The sequence below is a fragment of the Trematomus bernacchii genome, unplaced genomic scaffold (assembly GCF_902827165.1).
Source record: "Trematomus bernacchii unplaced genomic scaffold, fTreBer1.1, whole genome shotgun sequence".
Taxonomy (NCBI): Eukaryota; Metazoa; Chordata; class Actinopteri; order Perciformes; family Nototheniidae; genus Trematomus; species Trematomus bernacchii.
In genome coordinates this window covers 333,974-352,500 of record NW_022987658.1, presented here as the reverse complement: position 1 = coordinate 352,500, position 18,527 = coordinate 333,974, and the positions used below count along the sequence as shown (strand labels likewise).

The window sequence follows — 18,527 nt, the reverse complement described above, 5'->3', positions numbered from 1 at the left end:
TTATAATATAGCATGATAGGTCCACTTTAAGTAAATGTACTTACCGCTGAATATATCACACACTGAGGCCTTTTTTCTGCAGAATAAGTGCTTTTATATTTGCTGATAATACTTTAAGTAAGTAGCACTTTTAAGTGTAATGGAGTATTTGAACGTAATTGTCTTGGTACTTTTAAGAAATGTATATTTACTCATCCACCTCCTTCTTCTTCCTCTTCCTCGTCTCTGTTGCACGTTTGCATGTTGTATCACTTCCTCGTCTGTTTGATGTATTTCCTGTAGGAAAACGGTTCATATCTTCAGTTCCAGACGCGTTGTATAAATGTGTGTTTAAATGATTTCTGTTGTAGCTTCATCATCTAATTCATTGACATCTCCTCTGTGGCTGGAACTCATGCCTTGCTTTTGGGCGCTTTATCGTCCTCTTCATCGACTTTCCTTACTAACATGGGTTTGAATCCTGAGTGCCGGATAACTACAGAAAAGATCACACGTTTTATTCACAATCTTTCCTTTTTTAAGCTTTATTTTGGTCATGCATAGCTACCTCTGCCTTCCACTGACTTGCGTTACTCTGCAGAAAAGAGAATGATGCACGTACAGTATGCCTTTCAGGGCCATTGTAGTGTTTTAAGAATAAGACAAAAAAGGCACTCATTTTATAATTTGAAGAGACATAAAATTGGATATTCTTTAGGATTGAAGTGACACATTTACGAGATGAAATTCAGACATTTCTGGGTTTTTTTTTTGTCAAGGAACACGGAGATATGCGTCTGAATCACTGTGGTGTTCGTTCTGAATAATGGCTGCTTGTTATTATAATATGCTGATAGTGGAAGACAATCACAGGTGTTTGCTGACGGCTGAATCTGATGTCAAAGTATAATTTAGTAAGGTCATATTGAGTGTGTGTGCTGCGTAATACACGGCAAGTGTGTGTGGTGAGAATATGTGTTTATTTCTCGAGCCCTTAACTCGCTGGTATGATCTCACACATGTTGCCGCTTGTTTGTACAATTTTCAGGCGATTTGTAATCTATTCTAGAAAAACAAGAGATTTCAAGAAGCGTAGGAACAAACAATGGATGTCTTTTATGAACATGTATCCACGATGGAATATGTAGCTGTTTTAGGAGTTAGATAAAGATTTTAGATCTAACCATGCGTCCCATGGAGCATTGCGTGAAGTCGAATCAGAGGCTGTTGTTTTACCGTATGACGAATGGCACAACTATCCTTCTTGACATAAAAGCGCCATGAGTTTTTGTTGTAAATATTGTAGATACATATTGATTTTGGTGCTTTTTCTATTCTTTCCCCATGGTCACCAAGACGTGAAATAACGATTTTCTGATTCCAAGAGTCGTGATTTCTGAGTGATAAGATTTTAGTCTTGCTTTCTCTTTTGTACGTATGGTCTCATAACTATTTGCACATCCATGTGACATCCCTGCAGCCTGCATGTGCTGATAGCTTAGCTTGTTATGAAAAGAAACATGTATATTCTTGATTATGCAGCACAGGGTTCATGTTTTAAAAGCATTTTTACAAACTAAAAGCCCAGGCGTGTAAAGAGGCTTAGACCTCAGACGGTTGATCTCAGAGAATGGCTGATTTTGTCTCTAAATGTCTGACTTTATAATCCCAGAGAATAACGGTGTGTTTCTCCTCATTGTCTTACTACTTTGAACTTTCCTACAATGTCCCTAACATGTCCTGAAGCTACCCAGATGCATGAATTAAAATAAGACCATCCTTTATAGCAGATGTACTGTAAGAAGAAAAGGCTAAAGAATAGGGATGTTTTATTTAATTTTTAAGTGCCCTTGTTACCCTGCATTCATCTACCCCTGAATGTTTACTTCCTGCTTCCCTGTGATTGGCTCACATGGCTGTCCGCTGCGTTCCTATTGGCAGGGAGAGTACGTGTCCTGCCTGCTGTCGCTCCTCCGTCAGATGACAGACATCCACTTCCAACGACTGGTGGAAAACTTCCAGAGCAAAGAGGAGCTGAAGGTACGAGAAGAAGCAGCTTTTAATGAATGACATATTAAAATAGTTAGAGTCACTGTGCAACGCTTCAGGCAGCAGCTATTAATACAATATGTCAACGTTTGAATACACTAAAAGTCTAAAATGTGTTACTTAAAGGTGGGGTAGGTAAGTTTGAGAAGCCGTCTCGAGATACACTTTTTGTTATATTCCATGGAATGCTCTTAACATCCCGATAGCAATGAATATCTTAAAAAAATTAAATGAAAATCCATAAAAAAATATCATCTGTTGAAGCCGTAATACTGTAAAAAGCACGACCAATCATTTTAGCCGGCCCGGCTAAAATAACTGGATGGCCTACCTGCCTGTCAGCCTTCCATCTGTGCACAAACTTATCTCGTGCCCTCATTGGTCATGTGCGCGTTCGTGTGTGTTGGAGGAGGGGCTCTGTGAGGAAGTGGCAGATTTTTTCGTTACTCTGAGATGCATTACATTCCTACCAGTATTTTCCCTTTGACAAACATAAGTGTTTTTTATATCTAACCTATTTAAACCAAAGTTTAGAGGAATTAAATAAATGTTTTGGGACCACTTTGAAAATAGGGTTAGTTTGTTTTTAATGTGTTTGGTTAGTGTTAGTGTTTTTGAGATTGTTAATGTTCCTGAGTAATACATCAACTCTCTCCAATTCTAGCTATTTACTTAAACCCTTAAATGGTTTCTGTATTCTGGGGGATACAGTCATTTGAGAGGCTGTGTCCATGTATACAATTGGTTTAATAACACTCTAACATAGGTATAATATGGGTGTAATAACAGTGTAATAAAGGTGTAATATGTGTGTTATAACAGTGTAATAACAGTGTAATAACAGTGTAATATGGGTTTAATAACAGTCCAAAATGGGTGTAATATGGGCGTAATAAGGGTGTAATTACCATCTAATAACAGTGTAATATGGGTGTAATAACAGTGTAATAAAGGTGTAATATGTGTGTAATAAAAGTGGGTAACACTTTATTTTGATAGTCCATAGTTAACACTCTATAAGTCATCAGTTGACATTCAACAACACTGTTTCAACAGACAAGTAACATGCATTTAACTAACTGCCAGTAGAATATAAGGTACATCTCAAGTGTTGATTTATAGATTGTACAAAAAGTGTCTGTTGACTGTCAACATGTTTTTTGCAACAGGTTATTAACCGATATTCAACCTTACTATCTGTAGATTGTGTCAACATCTTCAAAATTGACAATCAACTACTCAAAATCAATCTGTCAGTTGAAAGTCAACAGGGTCATGTCGACTATCTGTTGATAATCTGTTGAGAGTCAAGATGTCAACTAAAGATTACATTACTAAGTCAATAAGCATTAGTTGATGATCAACAGATAAGCAACTAGAGTTTAGTTGACTATCTGTTGATTGTCAACTAATCTAGAGTTGACTATCAGTATACTTTTAGTAGGTTCTCCACTGAGTGTTTGTAGGCATGTGTTAGGACTATCCCATTAAAGTGAAAAACAGTTGAGAACAGTAGAAGTAGTAGTCACTTCGTAGTCCTTTAGTAGGATTGAATGTGGTTCACAACTGTTCAGTGTTTTTACTTGTAGTATATTATTAAAATAAAAAAGCTTTCTTTCTCTGATATGCTGCATATAGTGTTTGTTCTACTGTGCTTTATAGCCTGGCATTGACTTCAGTTATCCAGTGTTCGTGATCAGTTGTGCAAAAGATTTCGCTTTATTCCCATGTCTGTTGCATATAATTAGTGGATGAATGTGTTCTGTTGATAGGTTATAGACTTTCTACTGTTCTCAACTGTTTTTCACTTTAATTGGATAGTCCTAACACATGCCTACAAACGCTTACTGGAGAACCTACTAAAAGTATACTGATAGTCAACTCTAGATTAGTTGACAATCAACAGATAGTCAACTGAACTTTAGTTGCTTATCTGTTGATCATCAACTAATGCTTAGTGTAATAGTCAACTAAACTTTAGTTGCTTATCTGTTGATCATCAACTAATGCTTAGTTACTTGTCGGTTTGAACGGTGCTGTTGAATGTCAACTGATGCACTGTTGACATGCTACTAAATGTCAACTGATGACTTATAGAGTATTAACTATGGACTATCAAAATAAAGTGTTACCTAAAAGTGTTATAACAGTGTAATAACAGTGTATTAACAGTGTAATATGGGTGTAATATGGGTGTTATAACAGTGTTATAACAGTGTAATATGGGTTTAATAACTGTCCAAAATGGGTGTAATATGGGCGTAATAAGGGTGTAATAACAGTCTAATAACAGTGTAATATGGGTGTATAATAATACATGACACTTATATACCGGGGTTTTTTAAACTCAAAGACGCTTACGTAATATGTGACCCGCTCTATCGAAATCAGTCGGAAGTCGCAACGGCTCATTTTAAAATAAACGTGGATTTGCGGGGTTCGGGTGTTTTCGGGTGTTTTGTTCGATTTTAAATAAACAAAGTCTTGGCTTTCAGAATATGAAACTTTTATTTCCAAAATCACACGATAAATACATGTTGGAAGCTTGTAAAGGGAAGATGACACCTCTCACTTGCCATTCTGCTCTTCCTTAGCGCCGCCCCCCTCCCTCCGCTAAAATTATGAATGTAAGGCATATAGTAATCATAGATAACACGGCAGGGTCCGTTACAGTTTGTTTTCATCTGATTTCAAATAAACAAAGTCTTGGCTTTCAGAATATTAAACTTGTTTCGGCAAATTCAGATGATAAATACAACTTTGAAGCTTGTAACGGCATAATTACAAGCGGAGAACGGAGTAACTTTACGTCACAGCAGCCGGTGTTTCTCCTGAGTGTTTTCCCCGGGAAACAAACACAATACACACAAACGCAAAAATACACACACACACACACACACATATATACACACACACACACATATATACATACACACACACACACACACACACTTCCCCCAGACCAGTAATCCAAACGAAAATATTTTCCCTCCGTACTATTTTGATCATTTGCTCATAACCAATCAGATCGATGGATTCCAGAGAGGAGGAAACTTTGAAGGCCTTTTCCTCAAAATGATGACTCTGTAACAGTCATTATATAATGTGACATATTTTGCTTAATATTTGGAGTACAACAACAATCCTGATATCATTAGAAAGCTAAGAATCTCCTCTTTCCAACAGTGTATACAACTCAAAATGTGTCTTCGGGTCAATGCGACTGATTTCGATGGAGCAGGTCACATATGGGTGTAATAACAGTTTTATGTAGAAATTAGCAATCAATAAATGTTCCTAAATATTTATATATGAATGCCCATTTAAGGGTTTATTACTACTTGTTTTTATTCTCAGGCTTCAGATGATCAGGTTGTTTAATTTCACAAGTCTCCGTAAATTGACAGCCGATCCTGTTTTCATGAGTATTGATGTAAAGATGTTTATTATTATTTGACATTAACGGACCTCCTCTTTTCCTCCTAATCTCTCTCCAGGAGTTCTTGTTGAAGATCTTGTGTGTGTTCAGAAATCTGATGAAGCTCAGCATTTTCCCTCGAGACTGGAACATCATGAGGCTGCTCACCAGCAAGTAAGACCCCAATAAGAGTCATAATAACAATAACAGTAATATTATGACATGGTATTTATGTAGCGCTTTTCCTGGTGCTAGTAGAGAAGTAGAGAAAATGACATAATAATAACTAATAATATAAATTACATAAATAATAACAATGATTTCTACAGCACGGTTTTCTAAAGCAATGTTCATTTCATGTGCAGAAAAGAGAATCAAATAAATATAAAATATAATATAATATATTTGTTTAAGTATGACAGCGTATTGAATGCATTGTAGTCTAAATAAAAATTTAAAAAAAACGTGAACATTGTGTGAATTCAAGGGAAATACATTTGGATTATCTCTGAGATTGAAGTGAAACTTTTATAAGATAAAATAGAAAATATACCATTGTTTTTTCCACCAAAAGCAGCAACAATACAAAAGGTAATTCAGAAGAAAAAAGCAGATGCAACATAGACAAAGATGCATTTAAGAACAGATTCAGACTTTGCAGAACATACATGTGCATAAGACCTCTTTGCTCTTTTAATACTAGTTGAACATTACATTTTTACATTTGTATGTGTTTTTATACGTTTCTAGTTATTGTGCTTTTTATCAAGTTTTTAATGATTGTTTTATTATTTCACTCCCATTGTATATTGTATGTGTTCCCTGTACAGCACTTTGGGCAACTGAGGTCGTTTTTTAAATGTGCTATATAAATAAAAAAAGATTGAGATTGAGATGGGAAGTGTTTCACATTACAGCCTGTTTTATTTCTGTGATTGTTCTGCAGCATCATCCTGACCACAGCTCAGTACCTCTCTCCCGCTCTGCACAAGAACTTCACTGAAGCTGAGTTTGACTTTAAGGTACGGGACTTTAACCCTTAGATGCACGAGTGACTGGACCCTATTAGAATAATATGTGTTTTTATGCCATTGTTGTCATTTTGGTTAAGAAAAATCACTTGTATAATATTTAGTATTATATTTTGGTTCACACTAGAAATATTTTATATTTAATTTTTCACTATTTATAATTTTAGAAATTTTTTTTACATTTTGAAAAAAAGCGTTTTGAACATATTGATGCAAAGATCTCCGCTATTCTGAGACCCTCACAGTATTCCAGTCCCTTTTCAAAACTCATCTCTTTTCATCTTGTCTACTCATAGCCCACCCCCCATCAATCCATTCCGGTTGATCAAGTTTGATAGTCCTATACCCCCCACCCTAACCTTCCCTTATATTGTAAAGCGATTTTGAGTCCTTGAAAAGCCCTATACAAATATAATGTATTATTATTATTATGATTATACTGACAGGTATCAGATCTTGCTGTGTAAAATAATCTTCCTGAGAGGTGTCACCTGTGATGTAGTCTGTGTGGTCCACAGTGAATGTATTCCTGACAGCAACAGGTGATAAGAATCAAAGGTTCCCAGAGGATCCCATAGAAAATGCATCCGGGTAATTTTTGACCCACTTACAGTATGGAAGCTTGGGGTAGTAATACAAAAACTACAATTTCTTAAAATGTAAATTTAAAATGTGAATGGCATGATATCCAAAACATGTTTTTTGAGGAATAGCTGGAATATGAAATGATAAACAAATGTAATTACAAAGATACTTCAAGAAAACCACCTCACCGGGTCCAAAAAGACCCACTTATGCATCTAAGGGTTAACAGACACACAATCACACAATCACAAATGAAGAGAGAGGGGAGAAGCCATTCGTTTTACCAGTAGCAATACTAAATGATATGTAAAAAAGCACTCTACAACACTACAATTAAGAGTCATGCATTTCAAACAATACAGAAAGTAAGTAAGGCCCATTTCAGAATCATATATATTAAATGATTGTGATGCATTTATATGTTCATCACTTCAGTGTTGCACTTGGTAAAGGTGGGCTTTATTTGAATGATCCTATATTTAGCTGGGTAGCTCAACCTATTATAATAGCCCAACATTTGTCGGTGAATTTGGATAGATGGTTGGACTGGTAATCTGCTGTTAGTTTGCCATCATTATATCTCTAGTCTCTTTCGCCTTACATATAATCTTGAAAATGTCTTTTAATTTCTCTATTTTAATTTACAAATGAGAATGAGAAGGAGCCTTCACTTTGCACCACGTTATATTGAAGAGACAAAAGCTGAGTGCACAGGAAGACAAATAAAATTATATTTATTTGTGCAGGTGTGGAACTCCTACTTCAGTCTGGCGGTGCTCTACATCAACCAGCCCAGTTTACAGCTGGAGACTCTGATTCCTGCCAAGAGGAAGAAGGTGCTAGACAAGTAAGAACACACACACACACACACACACACACACACACACACACACACACACACACACACACACACACACACACACACACACACACACACACACACACACACACACACACACACACACACACACACACACACACACACACACACACACACACACACACACACACACACACACTACATCCTATACAACTGGGGAAATATTGTCATTGACCAAATAAAAAAGTGATACCCTTCAAGAAGAACTAAACTGAACAATATTTAATTTTTAGAAATCAATTTAAACACCTAAAACATTTTAAGTAATATGAGTTTCCTGGATTCATGATACTGCTGCATTTATGCTGTCTAAAGATTATTTTTAAAGACTTTATCTAGCTTCAGAAGGGGGAGTATTTCCTCAACTCAACAAGAAATACTTAATTCTTTAGAAAATTAGCACGGAAATACATACATACAATAATAATAAATAATTGTGTGATTGTGTGCAGGTACGGAGACATGAGAGTGATGATGACCTACGAGCTGTTCAGCATGTGGCAGAACCTTGGTAAGATTAACTTTTTTTTTTAACAGTATAAATAAAACAAGAGAAGGAAATAAAGCCCCTTTCTGTCCTGATATTGATCACTGGCCCGCAGACAGGTAGATCTATTGTCAGATTTCTGAGTAAATATGTGTTTTCTGGTTCATCTGTAGGAGAGAATAAGATCCACTTCATCCCCGGGATGATCGGGCCGTTCCTGGGAGTGACCTTGGTTCCTCAGCTGGAGGTCAGGAACATCATGATCCCAATCTTCCACGACATGATGGACTGGGAGCAGCGCAAGAATGGGAACTTCAAGCAGGTCTGGGAAAACACCTCTTTCACATCAACTGGAGATGAACTGTAGACACAGATGTATTCATTTTAAAGGTCCTATATTGTAAAAAGAAAGTTAAATGTCCGGGTCTGTTTGGATCACCAATTATGTAAAGGTGCAATATAAATACCTTGAAAGTATCATAACGCTATGTTCCAAAACCTTACTTTTAAAGGAGAGAGGGTTATTCATCTAAATTATATCCTTTGTAGAAAATGTAGAAAAGTCGGGGAATTTAGGAAAAGTCTTGGAAGAGACACAAATAGACAAAGTTAGTCAAATAAACATCACATTTTCTTTAGATGTTTTCTCTACACCAGAGGCCTGTACTATGAAGCCGGTTCAACCTAACCTGGATATGTTTGAGTTAGCCGGTTGGCCCAATCCAAAACATACGCGCTGGCGCTAAACTGTACTACGACGCTGGTTATCAAGTGGATCGCTCAAGCCAGCCGTGTCCTATCTAGTTAGGTGCGCGTTCACATGAAAGGGGTGGTATTTGGAGCATTCGACCAATCACAAACATGGACAAGCGTACTGACAGCGCAGCGTCATACTTCCTGAATGAAAAGTGAACTTTAATATTAGTCAAATATGAAGAAGTTAAACTTTAAACATCCATGACTTAAACACTTTATCCAGGATCAAAGCCACATAGCTGCACCTGCAAGGTGAATACAGCTGGTAACAGAAAAAGTGTTTGAATGCGTACATTAACAGGTTTATGAAATCACTGCCCCGTCCAAGACACGATCTGACTTTAATTACATTTGACTTGAGTGTTTCGTCAACTTAATGTGTTGCTTAAAATAATACTTCTGCATACAGTATGTGACACTGTGAGTGTTGCACGGCCAGATACGGCTCAGCTGACTCAGATAAGGAAATATATGATACATTATGATGTGATATGATATGAATGATAATGGGACACATCGACGTCTGCAGCAGTTAACAGTTAACTACTTAATGTTACTCTGATCCGGTTCCTTATGTTGTGGCAGATATTTAAGTAAGCTTTCTTAACGCTAATGTTATAATAGTCAGATTGCTCTGAAGATGGGAGGAGATATTCTATTAATGTTCACGTTCACACAGTCAGTTGATTTTGGCCGGCCGTCTTTCCTGCAACGGCAGTTTTTCTGTATTTCCTCTATCCTGTAATATGACTTGATATCTTTAAACTCCGCACACGGAGCTCTGATTGGTCAGCAGGCGGTGCTTTCACTGAGTTGATCTCTTAGCCTGCAACCTAACCTGCTCCGGAGCAGGTTAGCCGCTCAGCATAAATTACCATGGAGATCTAGCCCGCTAAAAAGAGAACCAGCGTCGTAGGACCGGAAAGCCCGAGTTTTCCCTGAAGTCAGCCGGCTAAGAGAACATCCAGCTTCGTAGTACAGGCCTCAGGGTGACTATTTGATCTGTGCGTGAAACAGATGGTGTTTCCCTGCAGTGTTTCTCCATCTCTTATCTCTTTATTTGTTGTTCATGCAGGTGGAGGCGGAGCTGATCGATAAACTGGACAGTTTGGTGTCTGAGGGGAAAGGAGACGAGAACTACAGGGAGCTCTTCGGTTTACTGTAAGACACAAACAACAACAAACAACAACAAACAACAAGTCGTCTAACCTTGTTTCTAACTCAGTTTCTAACTCAGTTTCTAACTCTGTTTCTAACCTTGTTTCTAACTCTGCTGCTGTGTGTTTGCTGTGTGTTTGCTTTGTGCTGCGGGATTAGAACGCAGCTGTTTGGGCCGTACCCCAGGTATGACGTTTCATTAACTACTCACATCTGCTCTTATATGCTTTCTAATAATCATACATGTGTTATTGTCAGACAACACAAAGGTAAAACCTGCATGGATCTCTTATAAACAAGTCTTATAGAGCTGGGAAAGGATCTCCTTTTGTGTGTCTTCTTTGACTTCATCTGTTTTTTGTCTGCATGAATGTTAAGAAAAGCATCAATTAGTCCTTCATCAGTGAGCAGTCTGAAACCAAGATGTCATTAAATACACAAATCTGCTCACATAGACCTTTTTTGGAACATAACTAAGTTAACTTACAGGACCCACTTGTACTTTACTTATAATCTGTGTTTCAACAAGATCATTTAGGTTGCAGGGTTATAATATTTTCTCACGCTGTAAATGACCTCTGTTTTCTCATCATAGCGTAAAAGCATATTACAATAAATAATTAGTTTTTTATTTTGTTGCAGCCTGCTGGAGAAGATCGAGCAGGAGACATGGAGAGAGACGGGAATCTCCTTCGTCACCTCTGTCACACGACTGATGGAGAGACTGCTGGACTACAGGTGACACACACACACACACACACACACACACACACACACACACACACACACACACACACACACACACACACACACACACACACACTTCTTATATGACAAAAAGGTAAGTATATCAAGTATTAAGTAGCACACATACAGTATAGAGACGTTCTGAGTGGATACAAGCCGTGACAATACTGTATACATTTATTTTATTTCTTACTAACATCTATTTACTTCACTTTTTTTTACATTGTAATACCTTAAAATAAGTTATTGTTGTCATTTTGTATATCAGAAAGACCACCCAATTGGCCTGGATTTCCATCTAAATCCTCCTTTTTCAGTTTTTGAATAGACATTTTTGAGACACGTCAAAAACAAATGTTATCTGTAACGTCATTTTTATCAGGCTGGCACTTTTCATGTCTCTTTATGCATGGGTTATGATTACATTTGTGTTCACTACATATTTGCTGAGTGTACACACACCGGAATATGAGTTGTAATGCATGCATACATAAGTGCAAACACAACAAAAGTCATGCCTACTGTAGATTCAAATGTCATGAACAGAACTTATGATTTGTTTTACTGTGAAAATCAAAGACTGCATGTATATAAATGGACGTAGTGTCATATTTTTCATTAGATTTGAGTAATATTTGGATGTTATTGTTGACAACTTGTGATTTTTGCAAGATTTTCTTTTTAACTGACATCAATTACATCTCCCATGAGAATCTGACAGTCGCAGTGACTCCTGGGATATGTTGTTCTTAATAAATACTAACAGAACAATCTCACATACAGAGACACTAAAACTATCCTATGAAATACTTCAGTTAGATATCAGTTTAGCTTAAATATGGACAGAAAACCATGCAAATTCCAGTATTTCAGACTATTAAGAAAGCATATTGAGTTACAGAGACTCGTCGCTATTATTTAAACGTTTCTATTTTGTCTTCAGAGACTGCATGAAGGGAGATGAGACGGAAAACAAGAAGATCGGCTGCACTGTAAACCTCCTGGTAAGATTATACATTATAGTTTACTCACAAACCTTCTGAATCTCCCTGTAACCCCTTAAGTGTTTATTAAAAACACCTCTATGCTGGAGATATGGAGATTTAATTCCCAACATTTGATTCAGAGTTTTTTATATTTGCAAAACCCTTCTCTGTCCTGTGCATCTCCGCAGAATTTCTACAAGTCGGACATCAACAAGGAGGAGATGTACATCCGTTACATTCACAAACTGTGTGACATGCATCTGCAGGCAGAGAACTACACCGGTGAGACACACACACACACACACACACACACACACACACACACACACACACACACACACACACACACACACACACACACACACACACACACACACACACCATGTTTACATTACTTCAGGGGACATTACATTGACTTACATACATTTCCTGGAGACTTATCCTAACCTTAACCATAACCAACACATGCCTAACCCTAACCCTAAACAAGTCTTCACCCTAAAATTACCCTCCATTATGTCCCCATAAGGGAAGCCAGTCCCCACACGTGACTGTGTAAACAGATGTAGGTCCCCACAAGGATAGTAATGCAAGGTCACACACACACACACTCACCAGTGACTGGAACACCAGCGGTCCGTATGTGTCCGTGTTGTCGTCCAGGATGGAGAATAAACACACACACACACACACACACACACACACACACACACACACACACACACACACACACACACACACACACGCGTATACCTTAAGTATTACCCTTAGTTACTCATCTAGTTCCCTGAGTCTGCGTCTGGGTCATATTTTACTTGCATTTAACACAAATGAAAACAAATGAAAACAAATTAAATTGAATAGAAATAGCGCAATCAGTCATATACAAGTATTACTTAATTAAATATAACGAAAGACAAACTTTGTCCATGAATCATTTATCAGTTTCTCTGATATGAGTGAAGTATGTCTGTCTCTCCACAGAGGCTGGCTTCACGCTGCTTCTCTACTGGGAGCTGCTCCACTGGGACGAGCGTCCTCTGAAGGACTTCCTGCATTATCCCGCTCAGACGGAGTGGCATCGTAAGGAGGGGCTCTGCAGGAAGGTCGTACACTACTTCAACAAGGGCAAGGTGAGGAGGGGAGGCCGACAAGAACACACACACATTAGAGGTGCATCATGAGTCATTATACACAACAAGTCCTTGAAGATAACTGAGCGTTACTGAATACTGCTTTACAAGTTAATGACAATAGAGTGGTGCAGGGATGTTGTATTTCTGTGGTGAAGTTAGCATCTCCCTGGTTCCCCCCACAAAGCACCAATGGGATTTCTCCATGCACGGTCATGACTTTATGTCACCACCGCTAAGCTAAAGGTGGCTAATATTGGGCTATAAAGGAACTACAGCACGGTCACATGACTTCACTTCACCACCGCTAAGCTAAAGGCGGCTAATGTTGGGCTATAAAGGAACTACAGCACGGTCACATGACTTCACGTCACCACCGCTAAGCTAAAGGCGGCTAATGTTGGGCTATAAAGGAACTACAGCACGGTCACATGACTTCACATCACCACAGCTAAGCTAAAGGCGGCTAATGTTGGGCTATAAAGGAACTACAGCACGGTCACATGACTTCACGTCACCACCGCTAAGCTAAAGGCGGCTAATGTTGGGCTATAAAGGAACTACAGCACGGTCACATGACTTCACATCACCACAGCTAAGCTAAAGGCGGCTAATGTTGGGCTATAAAGGAACTACAGCACGGTCACATGACTTCACCTCACCACCGCTAAGCTAAAGGTGGCTAATGTTGGGCTATAAAGGAACTACAGCACGGTCACATGACTTCACCTCAACACCGCTAAGCTAAAGGTGGCTAATGTTGGACTATAAAGGAACTACAGCAACCTCTATTTTTTAATCCACCAGTGGGGTATTTACTTACGTATTTTATCTGGTAGAACAAAACGTTTACATCTCTTCAGCTTGTGTTAACCACAGACCTTATATCAGGCTAACAACCAAAAACACATTCAGGAAACCATTGACCTCCAGACCAGGGGACAGGAAGTGCTCGAATGCTGAGTCATTAAAGGAGTTTAGGGCTGCAGTCGAATAGTCCATTTAGCTTAGGAACCTTCCTAACCGAGTGAAATGACCCGGAAGTCCCTCAGTGGCAGCCATGATAAGTGCCGTTCGAATTCTCTAGATGAAAGGAAAGGAGGTTTCAAACTTCCTTTATAACCTCCTTTAGCTTAGGAACCACTGGACCTCCCTAACCGAAAGGAGAGGAGAAAATGCTGCCCCACAATGCCTTGCAGCCGCGGCATTTGCCGTCACACAACAGTCGGCCGTTCACGGAAACAACCGATTATGACCGAGAAATGATATCATGAAAGTTACGGTGCTTATTAAGCATTTTAAAACGTATGTGGTAAGTTGCCAAAGTGCTTTGTTTTGAACGTTCATCAGTATTATAATCAAAAAGAGAAATATGAACGTTAGTTTTTACTGAAATGATCAAATAAAGTCAACATTTCACAGTCTTTACTGAGCTGTGTGGGGTTTGTTCAACTTTTAAAAGATGTTTGAATGGTGATATACACAGTGATAGATGTTAAGGACTAACGTTTATAATAAATACATTTGTATTGATTTTAAGATCTTTTCATACAATCATACGTATTGGGATCATTTGTATTAATGTGGACCGGAGGGAGAGGGTGACGAGCATAAGTTTCACTTTCCTTTTTTATTTCAATTCCAACTTTGGTCATGAAGAATATGTTTCTCTGTTGTCCCCGTTCATAAAGCATAACAGCATCAGAGCACGGTGCAGAGTCTCTAGATGAGTTTACAGTAGTCCCTCGTTCTTATTAAACATCCATGTTGTAGTCCGCTGTATAGAAAACTGTAGTTTCCATAGTTTCCCCACAGCAGCAGGCGCACATTTATGACCTCTGCTGGCGCATCATAAACACGTCGGATAGTGAAAGTGCAGTCGGATTCTCTAAAGTACCGCAGTCTCTTCTCCTAAATCCTTTTGAATTCTCCTATCCACTATCCCTTAACCCCATGACGTTCACTCCGAGGTCAAGGAATAGACGATAGGGTTAGAATTTAGGAGCTGATTTTTGGACTATTCGACTGCAGCCCAGGACTCATTCCTGAACCACCCAATGGACGGCCGTAAAGTAGAAAGCAATATATGAAAAGAAAGTGCTCCTCTTTTTGTTCGTACTGTATTCACAATTTGTGTGTGTGTGTGTGTGTGTGTGTGTGTGTGTGTGTGTGTGTGTGTGTGTGTGTGTGTGTGTGTGTGTGTGTGTGTGTGTGTGTGTGTGTGTGTGTGTGTGTGTGTGTGTGTGTGTGTGTGTGTGTGTGTGTGTGTGTGTGTGTGTGTGTGTGTGTGTGTGTGTGTGTGTGTGTGTGTGTGTGTGTGTGCAGTGTTGGGAGTTGGTATCCCTCTGTGCAGGGAGCTGGCCTTCCAATATGAAACTCTGTACGACTACCAGAGTCTCAGCTGGATACGGGTGAGCTTTTATTCTTTTTAATCAGCATCAACACACTCCTCATATATCTGTAAGACATTATTAATATATCTTCTGTTGTGTGTGTGTGTGTGTGTGTGTGTGTGTGTGTGTGTGTGTGTGTGTGTGTGTGTGTGTGTGTGTGTGTGTGTGTGTGTGTGTGTGTGTGTGTGTGTGTGTGTGTGTGTGTGTGTGTGTGTGTGTGTGTGTGTGTGTGTGTGTGTGTGTAGAAAATGGAGGCAGCGTACTATGACAACATTATGGAGCAGCAGCGTCTGGAGCCGGAGTTTTTCCGGGTCGGATTTTACGGCAGGAAGTTTCCCTTCTTCCTCAGAGTGAGTTTGAAAATGCATCTTCTAGTCTCGTCGTAGCTTCTTCTAAATGCTTACCAATGCAAGTTAAAATCTATAAAGGTGTTTGGAGACAAGCCTTAAAAGGATAGCAAGGTTAAGTGCAGATAATGCTATAAATGCAGCGTGTATTTAAACTGATATTGATTTTTCTTAGGTGTCTTCACTATGTCCACAGCAGTGCTTTGCTTAGCTTCCTGCTGGTAATCCTGTCTGTTTCTACAAACTGCATATAATATGGAACATTACCTCATACAAACCTGAAGTATAATCCACACTGTCCCTTTAAAATTGTTTTCTAGCTTGCTGTTTTAACCCACAGAGGCAGAATATAATATCTATGATGTATGGGTAGAGCTGTACTGTTCAAATCCCCATTTATTGTCCTATCTGTTTTCTGACATTGAGCATTTTGATTGCTCCGCACCAGAACAAAGAGTTTGTTTGTCGCGGCCATGACTACGAGAGGCTAGAGGCCTTCCAGCAAAGGATGCTGGGAGAATTCCCACAAGCCATTGCGATGCAGCATCCCAACCAACCGGACGAGGCCATTCTGCAGTGTGACGCCCAGTGTATCCTTCAGTCTGCAGGATCAATGAGTGATTATTGATCTGTCAAATCTCCATACTCTTTACTTACAGTACGTACTTTGCCTGCTCTTACACCTTATTTCACATGACTTCACGTCACCACCGCTAAGCTAAAGGCGGCTAATGTTGGGCTATAAAGGAACTACAGCACGGTCACATGACTTCACGTCACCACCGCTAAGCTAAAGGCGGCTAATGTTGGGCTATAAAGGAACTACAGCACGGTCACATGACTTCACGTCACCACCGCTAAGCTAAAGGCGGCTAATGTTGGGCTATAAAGGAACTACAGCACGGTCACATGACTTCACGTCACCACCGCTAAGCTAAAGGCGGCTAATGTTGGGCTATAAAGGAACTACAGCACGGTCACATGACTTCACGTCACCACCGCTAAGCTAAAGGCGGCTAATGTTGGGCTATAAAGGAACTACAGCACGGTCACATGACTTCACGTCACCACGCTAAGCTAAAGGCGGCTAATGTTGGGCTATAAAGGAACTACAGCACGGTCACATGACTTCACGTACTTGAGTACAAGTAGAAGATCCGTGCAAACACACATAGGCCTACTGTAGAACATGACATTTGTTTGGTGTGAGAAATATCCATTTAAAACTAGACCTGTCAGACCCTGTTTTTCTTCCACAGTGCCTCCCTTCCTTTAGTTATCCCTTGACTCTGACCTCAGACCTGCAGATCTACGCTGTGTCTGCGGTGCCGGACAACCTGGGCGTGCTGCAGATGGACCGCGTCCCAGACCGCATCAAGAGCTTCTACCGGGTCAACAACGTGCTGCGCTTCAGATACGATCGGCCCTTCCATAAAGGCTCCAAGGACAGAGACAACGAGTTCAAGGTGAGCGGGCAAAAACACTTATGGATAGAAAACACAGATTTCAGCCTTTGCAGACCATTTACATGCACTAAAACCTATAGGACACACTCCAGGGGAGGGAAACCCCCAAAAAGCAGAATAGGGCCTCTTTAAAATGCTTTAATATGAACCCAATAAGTGTGCAAGAATGCAAGAACGTTAACTTTTAATTAGACAAACCTTTTTAAATCATTGCGAATGTATTTTATTGGCCGAGGTGCAGCTCGTTCCACCTTTAGGAGACATTTCTTGTATAAAACACTGGATTAATCTCCTGATTGTGTGGATTTAGGACTTCCTGTCTGACAGCTCGTTGTGTTTCAGAGTCTCTGGATCGAGAGGACGACTCTGATCCTGACTCACCCTCTGCCCGGGATCTCACGCTGGTTCGAGGTGGAGAAGAGGGAGCTGGTGAGTAAAAACATCTTCACACCCAACGGTAGAAACTTTTCCCCTGTGCTCAGGAAATGAAAGGAATAAAATAAGGTTAGAAAAGTGTCAAAATAGATTGATTTCACGGGAAGACTAGGGGTAGAGGAATGTGAGAATTTGGTTAGAGATATTTTCCAAATATCTGGAACAAACTCCCAGAAACCTGCAGGTCCGCTGACATCTGACTGCTTTTAAATCCAGGCTGAAGACTTTTCTTTTTGTCGCTGCTTTTAATTGAACTATTCACATCTCACACTGCACTGTAACTGTTATTCATGTACCTGTGTTATTCATGTTTTATTATCTTTGCTTTTTAATGTTTCTAATGTGTTTTATGCTTTTAGTGTCTTTCATTTTTGTAAAGCACTTTGAATTGCCTTGTGTTGAAAGGTGCTGTATAAATAAACCTGCCTTGCCTTGCTCTCGGTGTGTGTTGATGGTCTCTCCTGTGGTTCTGCCTCTCAGGTGGAGGTGAGTCCGCTGGAGAACGCCCTCTCTGTGGTGGAGAATAAGAACCAGGAGCTGCGGACTCTGATCAGTCAGTACCAACACAAGCAGCTCCACGGGAACATCAACCTGCTCAGCATGACTCTGAACGGGGTGATCGACGCCGCCGTCAACGGAGGCATCGCCCGCTACCAAGAGGTCAGATAACAACGTAT

General features: G+C 39.6%; 1 protein-coding gene across 1 annotated transcript in view; it reads left to right on the top strand.

The window, feature by feature from the left end:
* The window catches only part of LOC117486834 (dedicator of cytokinesis protein 3-like), a 213,327-nt gene that overhangs the window by 178,296 nt on the left and 16,504 nt on the right, over nucleotides 1–18,527 (top strand). The window contains 19 exon segments of the mRNA XM_034135405.1: nucleotides 1,921–2,019; nucleotides 5,526–5,620; nucleotides 6,393–6,468; nucleotides 7,809–7,909; nucleotides 8,395–8,453; nucleotides 8,603–8,751; nucleotides 10,261–10,346; nucleotides 10,503–10,529; nucleotides 10,986–11,081; nucleotides 12,034–12,094; nucleotides 12,265–12,358; nucleotides 13,061–13,209; nucleotides 15,535–15,541; nucleotides 15,544–15,620; nucleotides 15,848–15,952; nucleotides 16,398–16,539; nucleotides 17,249–17,415; nucleotides 17,758–17,844; nucleotides 18,331–18,510. Coding sequence (XP_033991296.1) covers nucleotides 1,921–2,019; nucleotides 5,526–5,620; nucleotides 6,393–6,468; nucleotides 7,809–7,909; nucleotides 8,395–8,453; nucleotides 8,603–8,751; nucleotides 10,261–10,346; nucleotides 10,503–10,529; nucleotides 10,986–11,081; nucleotides 12,034–12,094; nucleotides 12,265–12,358; nucleotides 13,061–13,209; nucleotides 15,535–15,541; nucleotides 15,544–15,620; nucleotides 15,848–15,952; nucleotides 16,398–16,539; nucleotides 17,249–17,415; nucleotides 17,758–17,844; nucleotides 18,331–18,510 — 1,857 coding nt within the window.